Below are 17,567 nucleotides of genomic sequence, written 5' to 3'. Positions count from 1 at the left end.
TAGGACGCCGGCGGGCAGAAGAAAAAAGGTGAGCGAAGGAATGACAGTGTGTGAAATGTGCCCAAAACATATTCATGTGATTGGTTCATTTATGGAAGGGATTTATAATATACGTAATGAACACGTTGTAGAGCCCAGTATTCAGGTGCCCACCCCCCTCTAATAACAGTCTATGGACACCATGACATGTGCGCTGGAAGTAACACGGGGAACGCTCCGCCCACAAAAACGTCACATCCAGGTAGTGCATGCCGGGAGGGGGCGGTACTGAGCCGGCACTGCCTTTAAATCTGCGCGTCATACAACGGCCGGAGCCGAGTGGTAGTGTGGAGGAAAGACGACGAGTTCAGGTGAGGACCGGGGGAGGCGGGCAGCCTGGGATGTGTGCCGGGGGAGTGCGGAGAGCATCCTACCGACACACCGATATCCGGACTCTCCTGTATACGTCACTCACTATACACGTGGTGTGTCCGGCTCCATGTGTGCGGGGGAGGGGCGGTCTGACTTCATCTTCGTATCTGGAGAGGGAATGAGGAGTGTGTGTACAGAGGAGGAGAGGGAATGAGGAGTGTGTGTACAGAGGAGGAGAGGGAATGAGGAGTGTGTGTACAGAGGAGGAGAGGGAATGAGGAGTGTGTGTACAGAGGAGGAGAGGGAATGAGGAGTGTGTGTACAGAGGAGGAGAGGGAATGAGGAGTGTGTGTACAGAGGAGGAGGAGAGGGAATGAGGAGTGTGTGTACAGAGGAGGAGGAGAGGGAATGAGGAGTGTGTGTACAGAGGAGGAGGAGAGGGAATGAGGAGTGTGTGTACAGAGGAGGAGAGGGAATGAGGAGTGTGTGTACAGAGGAGGAGAGGGAATGAGGAGTGTGTGTACAGAGGAGGAGGAGAGGGAATGAGGAGTGTGTGTACAGAGGAGGAGGAGAGGGAATGAGGAGTGTGTGTACAGAGGAGGAGAGGGAATGAGGAGTGTGTGTACAGAGGAGGAGGAGAGGGAATGAGGAGTGCGTGTACAGAGGAGGAGAGGGAATGAGGAGTGTGTGTACAGAGGAGGAGAGGGAATGAGGAGTGTGTGTACAGAGGAGGAGGAGAGGGAATGAGGAGTGCGTGTACAGAGGAGGAGGAGAGGGAATGAGGAGTGTGTGTACAGAGGAGGAGGAGAGGGAATGAGGAGTGTGTGTACAGAGGAGAGGGAATGAGGAGTGTGTGTACAGAGGAGGAGAGGGAATGAGGAGTGTGTGTACAGAGGAGGAGGAGAGGGAATGAGGAGTGTGTGTACAGAGGAGGAGGAGAGGGAGTGAGGAGTGTGTGTACAGAGGAGGAGGGGAGGGAGTGAGGAGTGTGTGTACAGAGGAGGAGGAGGAGAGGGAATGAGGAGTGTGTGTACAGAGGAGGAGGAGAGGGAATGAGGAGTGTGTGTACAGAGGAGGAGGAGAGGGAATGAGGAGTGTGTGTACAGAGGAGAGGGAATGAGGAGTGTGTGTGTACAGAGGAGGAGGAGAGGGAATGAGGAGTGCGTGTACAGAGGAGGAGAGGGAATGAGGAGTGTGTGTACAGAGGAGGAGGAGAGGGAATGAGGAGTGTGTGTACAGAGGAGGAGGAGAGGGAATGAGGAGTGTGTGTACAGAGGAGGAGGAGAGGGAATGAGGAGTGCGTGTACAGAGGAGGAGAGGGAATGAGGAGTGTGTGTACAGAGGAGGAGGAGAGGGAATGAGGAGTGTGTGTACAGAGGAGGAGAGGGAATGAGGAGTGTGTGTACAGAGGAGGAGGAGAGGGAATGAGGAGTGTGTGTACAGAGGAGGAGGAGAGGGAATGAGGAGTGTGTGTACAGAGGAGGAGAGGGAATGAGGAGTGTGTGTACAGAGGAGGAGAGGGAATGAGGAGTGTGTGTACAGAGGAGGAGAGGGAATGAGGAGTGTGTGTACAGAGGAGGAGGAGAGGGAATGAGGAGTGTGTGTACAGAGGAGGAGAGGGAATGAGGAGTGTGTGTACAGAGGAGGAGGAGAGGGAATGAGGAGTGTGTGTACAGAGGAGGAGGAGAGGGAATGAGGAGTGTGTGTACAGAGGAGGAGGAGAGGGAATGAGGAGTGTGTGTACAGAGGAGGAGAGGGAATGAGGAGTGTGTGTACAGAGGAGGAGGAGAGGGAATGAGGAGTGTGTGTACAGAGGAGGAGGAGAGGGAATGAGGAGTGTGTGTACAGAGGAGGAGGAGAGGGAATGAGGAGTGTGTGTACAGAGGAGGAGAGGGAATGAGGAGTGTGTGTACAGAGGAGGAGAGGGAATGAGGAGTGTGTGTACAGAGGAGGAGGAGAGGGAATGAGGAGTGTGTGTACAGAGGAGGAGGAGAGGGAGTGAGGAGTGTGTGTACAGAGGAGGAGGAGAGGGAATGAGGAGTGTGTGTACAGAGGAGGAGGAGAGGGAATGAGGAGTGTGTGTACAGAGGAGGAGGAGAGGGAATGAGGAGTGTGTGTACAGAGGAGGAGGAGAGGGAATGAGGAGTGTGTGTGTACAGAGGAGGAGGAGAGGGAATGAGGAGTGTGTGTGTACAGAGGAGGAGGAGAGGGAATGAGGAGTGTGTGTGTACAGAGGAGGAGGAGAGGGAATGAGGAGTGTGTGTACAGAGGAGGAGGAGGAGTGTGTGTACAGAGGAGGAGAGGGAATGAGGAGTGTGTGTACAGAGGAGGAGGAGGAGAGGGAATGAGGAGTGTGTGTACAGAGGAGGAGGAGAGGGAATGAGGAGTGTGTGTACAGAGGAGGAGGAGAGGGAATGAGGAGTGTGTGTACAGAGGAGGAGGAGAGGGAATGAGGAGTGTGTGTACAGAGGAGGAGGAGAGGGAATGAGGAGTGTGTGTACAGAGGAGGAGGAGAGGGAATGAGGAGTGTGTGTACAGAGGAGGAGGAGAGGGAATGAGGAGTGTGTGTACAGAGGAGGAGGAGAGGGAATGAGGAGTGTGTGTACAGAGGAGGAGGAGAGGGAATGAGGAGTGTGTGTGTACAGAGGAGGAGGAGAGGGAATGAGGAGTGTGTGTACAGAGGAGGAGGAGAGGGAATGAGGAGTGTGTGTACAGAGGAGGAGGAGAGGGAATGAGGAGTGTGTGTACAGAGGAGGAGGAGAGGGAATGAGGAGTGTGTGTACAGAGGAGGAGGAGGAGAGGGAATGAGGAGTGTGTGTGTACAGAGGAGGAGGAGGAGAGGGAATGAGGAGTGTGTGTGTACAGAGGAGGAGGAGGAGAGGGAATGAGGAGTGTGTGTGTACAGAGGAGGAGGAGGAGAGGGAATGAGGAGTGTGTGTGTACAGAGGAGGAGGAGGAGAGGGAATGAGGAGTGTGTGTACAGAGGAGGAGGAGAGGGAATGAGGAGTGTGTGTACAGAGGAGGAGGAGAGGGAATGAGGAGTGTGTGTACAGAGGAGGAGGAGGAGAGGGAATGAGGAGTGTGTGTACAGAGGAGGAGGAGAGGGAATGAGGAGTGTGGGTACAGAGGAGGAGAGGGAATGAGGAGTGTGTGTACAGAGGAGGAGGAGAGGGAATGAGGAGGAGGAGAGGGAATGAGGAGGAGGAGAGGGAATGAGGAGTGTGTGTACAGAGGAGGAGGAGAGGGAATGAGGAGTGTGTGTACAGAGGAGGAGGAGAGGGAATGAGGAGTGTGTGTACAGAGGAGGAGGAGAGGGAATGAGGAGGAGGAGAGGGAATGAGGAGGAGGAGAGGGAATGAGGAGTGTGTGTACAGAGGAGGAGGAGAGGGAATGAGGAGTGTGTGTACAGAGGAGGAGGAGAGGGAATGAGGAGTGTGTGTACAGAGGAGGAGGAGAGGGAATGAGGAGTGTGTGTACAGAGGAGGAGGAGAGGGAATGAGGAGTGTGTGTACAGAGGAGGAGAGGGAATGAGGAGTGTGTGTACAGAGGAGGAGGAGGAGGAGAGGGAATGAGGAGTGTGTGTACAGAGGAGGAGAGGGAATGAGGAGTGTGTGTACAGAGGAGGAGAGGGAATGAGGAGTGTGTGTACAGAGGAGGAGGAGAGGGAATGAGGAGTGTGTGTACAGAGGAGGAGGAGAGGGAATGAGGAGTGTGTGTACAGAGGAGGAGGAGAGGGAATTAGGAGTGTGTGTACAGAGGAGGAGGAGGAGAGGGAATGAGGAGTGTGTGTACAGAGGAGGAGGAGGAGAGGGAATGAGGAGTGTGTGTGTACAGAGGAGGAGGAGGAGAGGGAATGAGGAGTGTGTGTACAGAGGAGGAGGAGGAGAGGGAATGAGGAGTGTGTGTACAGAGGAGGAGGAGGAGAGGGAATGAGGAGTGTGTGTACAGAGGAGGAGGAGAGGGAATGAGGAGTGTGTGTACAGAGGAGGAGGAGGAGAGGGAATGAGGAGTGTGTGTACAGAGGAGGAGGAGGAGAGGGAATGAGGAGTGTGTGTACAGAGGAGGAGGAGAGGGAATGAGGAGTGTGGGTACAGAGGAGGAGAGGGAATGAGGAGTGTGTGTACAGAGGAGGAGGAGAGGGAATGAGGAGGAGGAGAGGGAATGAGGAGTGTGTGTACAGAGGAGGAGGAGAGGGAATGAGGAGTGTGTGTACAGAGGAGGAGGAGAGGGAACGAGGAGTGTGTGTACAGAGGAGGAGGAGAGGGAACGAGGAGTGTGTGTACAGAGGAGGAGGAGAGGGAACGAGGAGTGTGTGTGTGTACAGAGGAGGAGGAGAGGGAACGAGGAGTGTGTGTACAGAGAAGAGGGAATGAGGAGTGTGTGTACAGAGGAGGAGGAGAGGGAATGAGGAGTGTGTGTACAGAGGAGGAGGAGAGGGAATGAGGAGTGTGTACGGAGGAGGAGAGGGAATGAGGAGTGTGTGTGCAGAGGAGGAGGAGGAGGAGAGGGAATGAGGAGTGCGTGTACAGAGGAGGAGGAGAGGGAATGAGGAGTGCGTGTACAGAGGAGGAGGAGAGGGAATGAGGAGTGTGTGTACAGAGGAGGAGGATGAAAGGGAATGAGGAGTGTGTGTGTACAGAGGAGGAGGATGAAAGGGAATGAGGAGTGTGTACAGAGGAGGAGGATGAAAGGGAATGAGGAGTGTGTACAGAGGAGGAGGATGAAAGGGAATGAGGAGTGTGTACAGAGGAGGAGGAGAGGGAATGAGGAGTGTGTGTACAGAGGAGGAGGAGAGGGAATGAGGAGTGTGTGTACAGAGGAGGAGGAGAGGGAATGAGGAGTGTGTGTACAGAGGAGGAGGAGAGGGAATGAGGAGTGTGTGTACAGAGGAGGAGGAGAGGGAATGAGGAGTGTGGGTACAGAGGAGGAGAGGGAATGAGGAGTGTGTGTACAGAGGAGGAGGAGAGGGAATGAGGAGGAGGAGAGGGAATGAGGAGTGTGTGTACAGAGGAGGAGGAGAGGGAATGAGGAGTGTGTGTACAGAGGAGGAGGAGGAGAGGGAATGAGGAGTGTGTGTACAGAGGAGGAGGAGGAGAGGGAATGAGGAGTGTGTGTACAGAGGAGGAGGAGGAGAGGGAATGAGGAGTGTGTGTACAGAGGAGGAGGAGGAGAGGGAATGAGGAGTGTGTGTACAGAGGAGGAGGAGAGGGAATGAAGAGGAGGAGGAGAGGGAATGAGGAGTGTGTGTACAGAGGAGGAGGAGAGGGAATGAGGAGTGTGTGTACAGAGGAGGAGGAGGAGAGGGAATGAGGAGTGTGTGTACAGAGGAGGAGGAGGAGAGGGAATGAGGAGTGTGTGTACAGAGGAGGAGGAGAGGGAATGAGGAGTGTGTGTACAGAGGAGGAGAGGGAATGAGGAGTGTGTGTACAGAGGAGGAGGAGAGGGAATGAGGAGTGTGTGTACAGAGGAGGAGGAGAGGGAATGAGGAGGAGGAGAGGGAATGAGGAGTGTGTGTACAGAGGAGGAGGAGAGGGAATGAGGAGTGTGTGTACAGAGGAGGAGGAGAGGGAACGAGGAGTGTGTGTACAGAGGAGGAGGAGAGGGAACGAGGAGTGTGTGTACAGAGGAGGAGGAGAGGGAACGAGGAGTGTGTGTGTACAGAGGAGGAGGAGAGGGAATGAGGAGTGTGTGTACAGAGAAGAGGGAATGAGGAGTGTGTGTACAGAGGAGGAGGAGAGGGAATGAGGAGTGTGTACAGAGGAGGAGGAGAGGGAACGAGGAGTGTGTGTACAGAGGAGGAGGAGAGGGAACGAGGAGTGTGTGTGTACAGAGGAGGAGGAGAGGGAATGAGGAGTGTGTGTACAGAGAAGAGGGAATGAGGAGTGTGTGTACAGAGGAGGAGGAGAGGGAATGAGGAGTGTGTACAGAGGAGGAGGAGAGGGAATGAGGAGGAGAGGGAATGAGGAGTGTGTGTACAGAGGAGGAGGAGAGGGAATGAGGAGTGTGTGTACAGAGGAGGAGGAGGAGAGGGAATGAGGAGTGTGTGTACAGAGGAGGAGAGGGAATGAGGAGGAGGAGGAGAGGGAATGAGGAGGAGGAGGAGAGGGAATGAGGAGTGTGTGTACAGAGGAGGAGGAGAGGGAATGAGGAGTTTGTGTACAGAGGAGGAGGAGGAGAGGGAATGAGGAGTGTGTGTACAGAGGAGGAGGAGAGGGAATGAGGAGTGTGTGTACAGAGGAGGAGGAGAGGGAATGAGGAGTGTGTGTACAGAGGAGGAGGAGAGGGAATGAGGAGTGTGTGTACAGAGGAGGAGGAGAGGGAATGAGGAGTGTGTGTACAGAGGAGGAGGAGAGGGAATGAGGAGTGTGGGTACAGAGGAGGAGAGGGAATGAGGAGTGTGTGTACAGAGGAGGAGGAGAGGGAATGAGGAGGAGAGGGAATGAGGAGTGTGTGTACAGAGGAGGAGGGAATGAGGAGTGTGTGTGTACAGAGGAGGAGAGGGAATGAGGAGTGTGTGTACAGAGGAGGAGGAGGAGGAGAGGGAATGAGGAGTGTGTGTACAGAGGAGGAGGGAATGAGGAGTGTGTGTGTACAGAGGAGGAGAGGGAATGAGGAGTGTGTGTACAGAGGAGGAGAGGGAATGAGGAGTGTGTGTACAGAGGAGGAGAGGGAATGAGGAGTGTGTGTACAGAGGAGTAGGAGAGGGAATGAGGAGTGTGTGTACAGAGGAGGAGGAGGAGGGAATGAGGAGTGTGTGTACAGAGGAGGAGAGGGAATGAGGAGTGTGTGTACAGAGGAGGAGGAGGAGGGAATGAGGAGTGTGTGTGTGTGTGTATAGAGGAGGAGGAGGAGGGAATGAGAGGGAATGAGTGTGTGTACAGAGGAGGAGGAGGAGGAGGAGGAGAGGGAATGAGAATGAGGAGTGTGTGTACAGAGGAGGAGAGGGAATGAGGAGTGTGTGTACGGAGGAGGAGGAGGAGGAGGAGGAGAGGGAATGAGAATGAGGAGTGTGTGTACAGAGGAGGAGAGGGAATGAGGAGTGTGTGTACAGAGGAGGAGGAGAGGGAATGAGGGAGGAGAGGGAATGAGGAGTGTGTGTACAGAGGAGGAGGAGAGGGAATGAGGAGTGTGTGTACAGAGGAGGAGGAGAGGGAATGAGGAGTGTGTGTACAGAGGAGGAATGAGGAGGGAGGAGTCTTCCTGCACAATGTTCCATCTCACCTGTATGATGAGCGCTCAGACTGCACACACGTGTCCTGTAATGTACATCCATGTGAGGCCATGATTGGCTGTGGGAGAATGCACAGGTGTTCCGTGTGGCAAGTTCCACTCACATCACTTGGGATGGGGCGGCTGCACCGGATCGTAGGCAGTGTGTGATTGGGCCGCGCTCCCACATGGCTGTCAGATTGGTAGCAGCGGCTCTGTCCCAGTTTACTTGATTTTGACTTTATTTGTTTTGGACCACATCAGCCTCCGTGAAGTTTGTGGCGAAGGGTTTAGGTGCTTATACCAGAATGACTGCCTCATCCTTTTGTAAATGCAATCCTAGTGGCCAATTAGCCGCTCGATTGTTTTTACAGGTGGGGGAAGGGGATCAACTGCCCACCACCTTACTGGGCTCTCCTGTACCACCAGCAGTTCCTCCTGCTGACTGGGACGTCCTTTACCTTCTCTATGGTCCAAAACTGGAAGCCATTTTCGTAACATGCGCCTTCGCCAGATGCAAACCATTACTGGCCTGGAAAAAAAGAGCTCTATTTGTGGGAAGAAAATGCTAAAAAATTTAGTGTGGGTACAGTGTTGCATGACCGCAATTGTCGTTCAAAGTGCGACAGCGCTGAAAGCTAAAAACTGTCCTAGGCAGGGGGGGGGGGCGGGGAGTGCCTGGTATGGAAGTGGTTAAATGGCATAAGACTAAAATGGGACTAAAATGCCTCTGGTGGTGGCCGTTGGTATTACAAGTTAAGCATTACAAGTTAACCGATTGGGACCCGCGCTATAGTCAAATGACAGCTACAGCGCGGATCCCAAAATCCAACAGGACGTCAATTGACGTCCGCCCCTTTGCGCGTTCAGCGGGGAAACTCTGTGTTGACTGTGTCCCTTGGACACAGCCAATTACAGATCGCCGCGAACGGCCAATCAGAGTGGCCGTTTGCGATGCGATCTGTGCGGCCAATGAGAGATGATCTCATATGTAAACATATGAGATCATCTCTCATTGCCGTTTTACACAGAGACAGCGTCCTGTCTCTGGAGAGGAGACCGATCTGTGTCCCTTGTACATAGGGACATAGATCGGTCACCCCCCCAGTCACCCCCCCCCTCCCCCTACAGTTAGAACACAATGCAGGGAATACATTTAACCCCTTCCTCACCCCCTAGTGTTAACCCCTTCAATGCCAGTCACATTTATACTGTAATTAGTGCATATTTATAGCACTGATCGCAGTATAAATGTGAATGGCGCCAAAAATGTGTCAAAAGTGTCCGATGTGTCCGCCATAATGTCGCAGTCCCAATAAAAATTGCAGATCGCTGCCATTTCTAGTAAAAAAAAAATAATAATTCTGTCCCCTATTTTGTAGGCGCTATAACTTTTACGCAAACCAGTTGCTTATTGCGATTTTTTTTTTTATTTTTTTTTACCAAAAATATGTAGAAGAATACGTATCGGCCTAAACTGAGAAAAAAAATGTGTTTTTTTTTTTGTTTTTTTTAAATAGGGATATTTATTATAGCAACAAGTAAAAAATATTGTATTTTCTTCAAAATTGTCGCTCTTTTTTTTGTTTATAGCGCAAAAAATAAAAACCGCACAGGCGATCAAATACCTCCAAAAGAAAGCTCTATTTGTGGGGAAAAAAGGACGTCAATTTTGTTTGGGAGTCACGTCGCACGACCGCGCAATTGTCAGTTAAACCGACTCAGTGCCGGAAACTGAAATTTCACCTGGGCAGGAGGGGGGTATATGTGCCCAGTAAGCAAGTGGTTAAACAGCAATTCTAATGTATTTTTTCACTATTTTCACTGCCATCTTCTTCCCTCTAATTCAGGGGTCTCAAACTGGTGGCCCTCCAGCTGTTTTAAAACTGCAAGTCCCATCATGCCTCTGCCTGTGGGAGTCATGCTGGTAACTGTCATTCTTGCAATGCCTCATTGGACTTGTAGTTTTGCAACAGCTGGAGGGCCGCCAGTTTGAGACGCCTGCGAAACCCCAAACATTATATATATTTTTTATCCTAACACCCTAGAGAATAAAATGGCGATCGTTGCAATACTTTCTGTATTTGCGCAACGGTCTTGCAAGCACACTTTTTTGGGAAAAAATTACACTTTTTTTTTAATTTAAAAATAAAACAGTAAAGTTATCTCCATTTTTTTTTTTTTTATTATAAAAGTTAATGTTACGCCGAGTAAATTGATACCCAACATGTCACGCTTCAAAATTGCGTCCGCTCGTGGAATGCCGACAAACTTTTACCCTTTAAAATCTTCATAGGCTATGTTTAAAAAAATCTACAGGTTGCATGTTTTGAGTTAGAGGAGGTCTAGGGCTAGAATTATTGCTCTCGCTCTACCAATCGCGGCGATACCTCACATGTGTGGTTTGAACACCGTTTACATATGCGGGCACTGCTCACGTATGTGTTCGCTTCTGCGCGCAAGCTCGTCGGTACGGGGTGCGTTTTCTGGCTCCTAACTTTTTTAGCTGGCTCCTAGATTCCAAGCAAATTTGTCAAACCCTGAGTTACAGGCCTCTTCACCCACTCAAGAAAAATGAAACTACTACAGGGAGACCATTGCCATACTGTATGCCAACTTGCAAAATAATAAAAAAAAAAAATACAGATGATGGTAATATATCTTTAAATGCAATAGTGCCCAGATGATGTGAAATGGAAAATCCAAAAAAAAAAAAAAAAACGCACGATGAGTGCAACGTTCCAAGATTGGATCAAGTCCAAGTGCAAATACAAATAGTGCAATCCCAGATTGCAGAGATAAAGTGCAAATGCAAAGTGCTTGTAGATCTTCAAACAAAGTGCGAGAAAGGAGTGGTCCGCCTTCACCTATAGGTCACCAAAGTAATAATGGATGGCTCCTTACCACATGATGTTGACCAGATTAATTAAAATGTGGTCAATGAGGCTTAGTAGTAATATAAATCAGCAGTCTCTCATGGGTTCCAGTTTCAGCAATTGCAGCAGATGGTGTACCAAAAAAAATGAGAGGAGATGCCACCATAGCGTTTCAGTTAAACCGTCATCGGGACGCTTCCTGATGACGGTTTAACTGAAACGTGACGTTGAGGCGGTATCCGGGCACGCACGCACGCACAGCCACGCACTTCCGGGCTCACTGGTTGATGGGACAGCTAGCGGTGAAACGCACGCTAGCAGACCAGGACGCGGCCACCTCTAATCTTCGTCTAATATCCCTACAAAACCCACAGCCTCAGTGCCGGGAAAAGGGCACCAGCAACAGTAAGAGGCCATTTGGCACTTGTATTTTATTTTCATTTATTAAATGGTTTTACGCTATGGTGGCATCTCCTCATTTTTTTTGGGGACATCACTGATTGTCGTTCCCTAACACAGGGAACCGACGATCAGTGACAGCAGGTAGGAAGCACTTACCTCTCCCAGTTCTTCCTCTCTGTGACCCGATCGCGGGTCACGGAGGACGGGACCGGGTCGTAAGCACACCGCTGGTGGCGCGCTCGCGACCCACGACTGGGCTTCTTAAAGGGGACATACCTGTACGTCCATTCTGCCGATGTAAATAGTTGTGCGGGGTTAAAGAAAAATAGTCAAAATCTATATATATATTTTTATATTAGCGTTTGACTATTTTTTTATATATATTTTTTTCTTGCCTAGCCTGTTGGTTTATGGCTCTGTATGGTGTGACCATCTTGTTTGTCATTTGATAAGCAATGCATTTTCCACTTTTGTTTACCTGACTGTAAACTGCAACTTCTTGAAAATAAAGGAATTAAATGATATTTGGGGTTGCTGTGCTGCTTCAGGCACTGTATATCTTGACTGTGCGCATGGCATTATGAAATCTGAAAACTAAGATTGCATTCTGGGATGCAATGTAGGGCCCAGTGTCAGTTGGGTCTCCATCAGAGGTCATGGGTCTTTACCAGTAGGTGTGTAAAAACTCATTGATGGTTACAGGAAGCAATTTTATTTATTTTTCTCCCAAAAAGTGTGCGCTACTAAATATTAAGTTGAGGGCACCAATATTGTCCAATGCATTTTTGCATGGAATGTGTCAGATTTGACTTTTTCTCCACCTTTTTTGTCATACCAATACAAATGGAATAAACCTGAGAATGCCTAAAGCTTTGTAATTGCACCCGTTTTCTGGGTGAAGTGGTGCATTATCTGACAGATGCAGGGGTGCCAATATTTTTGGCCATGACTGTATGCACATATATCTCTGGTACAGCCCTTCTGGGATGACCGGGGGGGGGGATGCCTTGTGTAAATGATTGCTTTGGGTTTCATAGTACTTTTGTGACCCGTCTATTATGCTGAAATTAATCTGCATGACATAACATTGTACTTCCCCGTCATCACAATTCAGTCTCTTATAACAACTGCCAGGGAGCAGATAACCAAATTATACAAACATCAAGCTTGTGCATTGATGGCTGTTTATGGAACAGTGTTGTAATCCTGGGGGATTTATATGGGTTTGGTTTTACATTTTTTTTTTTTTTTTTTTTAGGATTTGTAATGGCAGAAAATGGTGATAAAGAACAAGCGTCCGATCTGGACACAAAGATCTGTCAGCAGATTGAGGTAAGTTTATGGTCTATTCTGTATTCTGAAAAAATGCTAGTAAGCATAGTGTTTTGTAGAGGAGATTTGGTATACAGATTTCGGATGAGGACAGTTTTTGCTGTTTTGTGCTCTGTCCTGCACTCTGCACCTGGGTTACCTGTGTTCTTCTGTCCCTGTAGGAATATAGGATTGTCTGATGGTGCAGTTATTGATTTTCTATTGGCTGGGTACTGAACAAATGCAGTATAACTGGAGAGCCGGCTACATTTTGAAATGCCAAGTGCTGTGTACCCTGGCATGGGAGGGGGGTTGGATGGTGGCGATTGCACCCAAGATCGCGATGCAATGTTGCTTTTTAAGGATTGAAACTAACTGATGTTGCTTTATATCTGTGTACCCTTTGGTGCATTCGGTTTAAATCCTTACTCTGGGCAGACAACACATTTTTAAGCCTGCCTTCCTCCATACCTCTTCCCAGTCTGTTTTTTAGTAGTCCTTTATCATCTCTTAAGTGGTGAAGTCAGATATACTCACCCAGTCCTCTGGCCAGGTCACTTACTACTGCCAATTCCAGTGTGGAAACCACTGAGCCATCCATTGCCTGGGATTAAAAGTTCCAAGTTACCAGTGTTGTGGCTTACAGTACTGATTGAACCTAACTTGTTTTTATTTTGTTTTTCCAGTACTACTTTGGCGATCATAACCTTCCACGAGACAAATTCCTAAAGGAACAGATTTCCCTTGATGATGGCTGGGTGCCTCTGGAAACTATGATCAAGTTTAACAGGTAATTCTCTGGTGATGTCTGGGTTGGTGTAAGTTTGTCGTATAGAATGTCTGATTTTTCTTTTCTTCTAGGTTAAACAAATTGACGACTGATTTTGGAATAATTTTGGGGGCACTTAAAAAATCCAAGTCGGGCCTGCTGGAAATTGATGAAGAAAAATCCAAAATTAGAAGAAATCCCAGCAAACCTTTGCCAGAAGCCACAGAAGAGTACAGAAACACTGTTAAGAATAAATCGGTTTACATTGTGAGTAGACAGGAGCCATAAAGCTGTTGTAAAACGCATGCATTACATCTGTTTTTGGAAACTAGAAATGTCACTTGTCCCCCAAATTCAACATGTTTTCCACTTTGCGTTCTACAAAGTGGAGGAAAGTTTAAACCTGCATATTGGCACTAACATTCATATGATGATTGAGTATGGTAAAATGTAGTGCAGTTGACCAATGATATTGTCTCAGAACTTCAATTAAAGGACACAGGAAGTCTATAACCTGCATGTCACAATGCCATCTACAAGATAATGGACACTGGCAACCACAAAAATTAAGGCCAGCCCAGGAAGAGACATCTTTAGCTCTGTTGTGTAGACGATCAAAAATTTTGCTAGCACTACTTGGTCTTCAAAGTTTCCTCTGATTGGCTGAGGTGGGCCGATGACGTTCTAAATTCCAACTCGTTATTTATGAAATACAAAGCTTTCTCTGGCTGAGCAGTGCTTGGCCTGACTCTTGTTCTCGGAGCCAGAAGGGAAGTTTTCAATCCACTGCTAGAACACAGTACTGTATACTGGGGGTAGCTGAGGCTGCATACAGTCTGTACAATGCATACAGCTACTGCAACTGTTGAAGTAAATGGTTTGTTAGGATCATCTTGGTCCAGATTAAGTGTCTAATGGTAAAACATGGATATCCACTTGAAAGAATTTGTGTCCTTGAATAACAAAGGGCAGTGTTCCCCCAAAAATAAGACCTACCACGAAAATAAGACTTAGCGATATTTTCCTGGAGGGCTGCAATATAAGCCCTGCCCTGAAAATAAGCCCTTGTTTAAAATGCTTATAAAATCCTATAATCCACTCTTACAGTAGTATATAATGATAATGTACAATAGGTTTGTGTAAAATAATTGTGCCAAATACCTTCGTTATAACGCCGCTCTGCTCTTCTGCTAACCGCCTGAGCTCTTCCCTGCATTTATATAACAGAAACACACATTGTAACTTCATAAGCAAAAGTGAACCAAATGTACCAACTAAATTTTGAATAGTTTTTTTTTCTTTTGCACAAAACTGTAATTGGTCATGACCATTAAACGGTGCAAAGTGTCCTGAAGAAATTGAGTGACAAGGCCACAAGTAATCTTTAACTTTTCCAGTGCCACTGATGGTGTGCTCTTCACCACCGTGTCAAAACCCTCGCCTTAAAATTTGGCCTCTTTTATTATAGGCGGTCTAACAACGCTTGATGAAAGGCAAGGGTTAAAATCTTCCAGTGACCTTTAGTGATTCAACAATGGGTTAACCATATGTCTCAACTGCACAGGTCAGACAGTCATGTTTCTTATCTGTTTTAAAATGTTAGGTCTTCCCAATTTTAGCTGAACGAATTCTCATTGTGCCTTCTTTGGCTGGTAAGGCTTGGTGGGACTCCTAGCTTGTAATCTGGTTACACTGCTACGGTAGGATCTACGATGTGCAGCAATGATCAAACATTTCTAATAAGGCAATATGTACTTTCACAGAAAGGCTTTCAGCTGGACACATCCCTTGATGAAATAAAGGGATGGTTGGAAGACAAGGGTCCCATTGAGAACATCCAAATGAGGCGAGCACTCGATAAGACCTTCAAGGTTTGGGTTTTTATATCTATTTATTATGACTGCTATAGCTAAAAATGTATTTGTGTATTTATCTTGGTCGTCTTTTCCAACATAGGGCTCAGTCTTTATTGTATTTGAGACAGAAGATGCTGCCAAGAAATTCTTGGAGAAAAAAGACCTTAAATATAAAGACTCTGATATGATCATATTATCCAAGTAAGTTTTTTTTTTTTTTTTGTTTTTTTTTTTTTTGTAGTAGTAATTGGTAACTTGTAGTCCAAGATTACATATGCTTTTCTGATCTGTTTTTTGAGGAAGTGTTGGGTGATGTGTTTATCATGACTTCAGCTATGATTGTCTCATTGTGTAATGTCTCATCACTTTTTATTAGGGAAGAATATTTTTCAAAGAGGAGTGAAGAAAGGAAGCAGAAGCAGTCGGAGTCAAAAGCAAAAAACAAGCAGTAAGTATGAGTGGTAATGTTGGTGAAAAAGGATGGACACAGGAAAGGTTTATTTATTTTTGTCCATGGACAGACACGGCTTCTTAAATCTTGACAGTTGGGTTATGTTCCTGTTCATAGAGGACTAGGCAGGACGTGTGTGTGTGTGTGTGTGTGTGTGTGTGTGTGTGTGTGTGTGTTTTTTTAATCTTAAAACATGTAACTTTAACAGTTGAACAGCCCTGCCAAGGGGGCGGACCTCCGGTCGTAACCCCTGACCCTGCAGCTAGGGTTGCCACCTCATCCCTTTAAAACATGAAATTAGCCTCAGAACCTGTGTATAATTCATATGTGTTCTGTTTTAAAGGGATGGTGGCAACCCTACCTGCAGCTCAGTTTTTTTCTGCCTAACAGAGAAGGACGTTGCTCCCTTTGGGCTCAAAGTCCTGAGGAATTTATTTATTTTTGTGATTCTTCTATCAACTGCCAGCTGGGTGACAAGGCTGGATATTATAGATCCTTGTAGTCTCCCCAGTCTGGCCATCGAGCGTGAGCAGTCCTTAGCTACGCGCTGGGTCGGCCACGACCTACCCCCTTGGCTCCAGGGCTGGCCGGTGAGCATATGCTCTGGGGTCCACATATGACTGGGCTGCTGTTGTCTCACTCAGTGGACCGGGCTGACAGTTACTCCGTACCATCGGTTGTGGGTCTATCAGGGACGTGCCAGCAAGGACGGGTAAGTACGGTTCCTCCTGCGACCGGGGTGTACCTGTGGGGTGCCCGGGGTCTGCTTTCTGTGGGGGGGGGGGGGGTGAGGGGTCTGTCTCCTGGGAAGTCTCTGCACGGCCTTCTCGTCCACATCCCGGGGCTTGGGCGCCATTATTTGCAGCGCCGACACCATTTTTAGTGTGCCTGCTTTCTCTATTGAAAATTTCCATTGGCAGCCATTTTGTCGTGGCCGCGCTGTGGCGCAGGTCGGTATTGCGGGCGGCCATTTTCTTGTGGTCCACGCCCTTTTATCTGAGGCGTCTGGCAGCCATTTTGAAGTTCTGGCCTCTAGCACTGACTTTCTGAACAGCACACGGCTCATTCTCCTCAGATTTTGACAAGGAAGGTGGGCAGCGGTCTTCCTCCCCCTGGTCGGTGCAGCAAGGAGAGTGGACTTAAGTGTTTTTCACTTGGTCCCTGAGGGCTGTCAGTGGGTGATAAGGGAGTCAGCATCTGACCTTTCTTCCCCTAAATTGCCAGAGGTAGCAAACGGTGCACCTGCTGTTCCCATGGATATGCTGTCGGCAGTCCTGGAATCATTTGTTGCCAGGGTAGAAGCGGCATAAGGGGGGTAAAAAAGCGCCCCTCCCCCGCCATTCTTCTGTGGAATGCTGACTCGGGCCTGGCTGTGGCTCAGTACCCTGGTCCTGGTATGTCAGAGGATGCAGACCAGGACCTCCCTGGTGAGGAGGACCCCTCGTCCGGGTCAGTGCAAGACAGGGCACTTGTGAGTGCACTTATTGATGCTGTGAGGGACTCTCTCAAGCTGGAAGATGCAACTGGGACTTCCACAGAGTGGTCTGTCTCCTTTGGGGCACATAAATCTAACTGCTATGTGAAAGTTTTTCCTTATGTTACTTTCTTTTGATAAGTTCATAGATAAGGAATGGGAATGGCCGCAGATGTCCATTGTGGTCCCTCAGCGCATGGCGGTCCGTTTATTCTTTTGAGGAGAGCCTTTTGAAAAAAATGGGCCTCTCCTCTGGTCATGGACCACCTGGTCTCTTGGCTCAATAAGGTAACCACTCTCGGTGCCTTTTAGGACCCTACTGATAGGAGGTCCGAAGCGGTGACCCTCTCCATGTTCACCATGCTGGGGTCTGCGTTGCGGCCTATTTTGGCTGCGACTTTGGTGTCTCACACTCACTGAATGGGCAAAGATTTTGCAACAGACAGTAGAGGAGCATTGGCTTCCTCTAGAGTGCGTAAGGCTGGCTGACGATTGGTACAGGGCCTTGTGTATGTCTGTGATGCCACTCTGGACGAGGCCCCCTTGATCTCCAGAGCCTCTGTTTCTGCGGTGGTATTGCGCTGCATGATTTGGCTGAAATGCTGGACCGCTGACGAAGCATCCAAAAGCTCTGGCACATTTTCCCTTTAAAGGTGGGAGGCTTTTTGGTACCTCACTGGATGACATTAAGGATGTAATGACTGGAGGTAAGAGCACACTTCTCCCGCAGTCTTCTAAGGGGAAGGAGCCGTGTCGTAAGCTGGGGGTCCTCCTATTCCTCGCAGAAGCGGTATTTTTGTCAGTCAGGGTCAGCCAGCAGATCTTCCCAGATTGACAAGGCTCCAGCTGGGGGACAGACGCGTCCCTG

General features: G+C 48.6%; 1 protein-coding gene across 1 annotated transcript in view; it reads left to right on the top strand.

Moving 5' to 3' along the window:
* Positions 1 to 242: 242 nt before the first annotated feature.
* Positions 243 to 17,567, top strand: part of SSB (small RNA binding exonuclease protection factor La) — a 27,630-nt gene continuing 10,305 nt past the window's right edge. Inside the window, exons 1-7 of the mRNA XM_040357783.1 lie at positions 243 to 350; positions 12,097 to 12,170; positions 12,836 to 12,939; positions 13,011 to 13,185; positions 14,682 to 14,789; positions 14,875 to 14,975; positions 15,151 to 15,222. Coding sequence (XP_040213717.1) covers positions 12,105 to 12,170; positions 12,836 to 12,939; positions 13,011 to 13,185; positions 14,682 to 14,789; positions 14,875 to 14,975; positions 15,151 to 15,222 — 626 coding nt within the window. The 5' untranslated portion in view covers positions 243 to 350; positions 12,097 to 12,104. The remainder of the gene's footprint in view (positions 351 to 12,096; positions 12,171 to 12,835; positions 12,940 to 13,010; positions 13,186 to 14,681; positions 14,790 to 14,874; positions 14,976 to 15,150; positions 15,223 to 17,567) is intronic.

This window comes from Rana temporaria, chromosome 6 (genome assembly GCF_905171775.1).
Source record: "Rana temporaria chromosome 6, aRanTem1.1, whole genome shotgun sequence".
NCBI lineage: Eukaryota > Metazoa > Chordata > Amphibia > Anura > Ranidae > Rana > Rana temporaria.
This window is presented reverse-complemented; position numbering and strand designations above follow the sequence as displayed.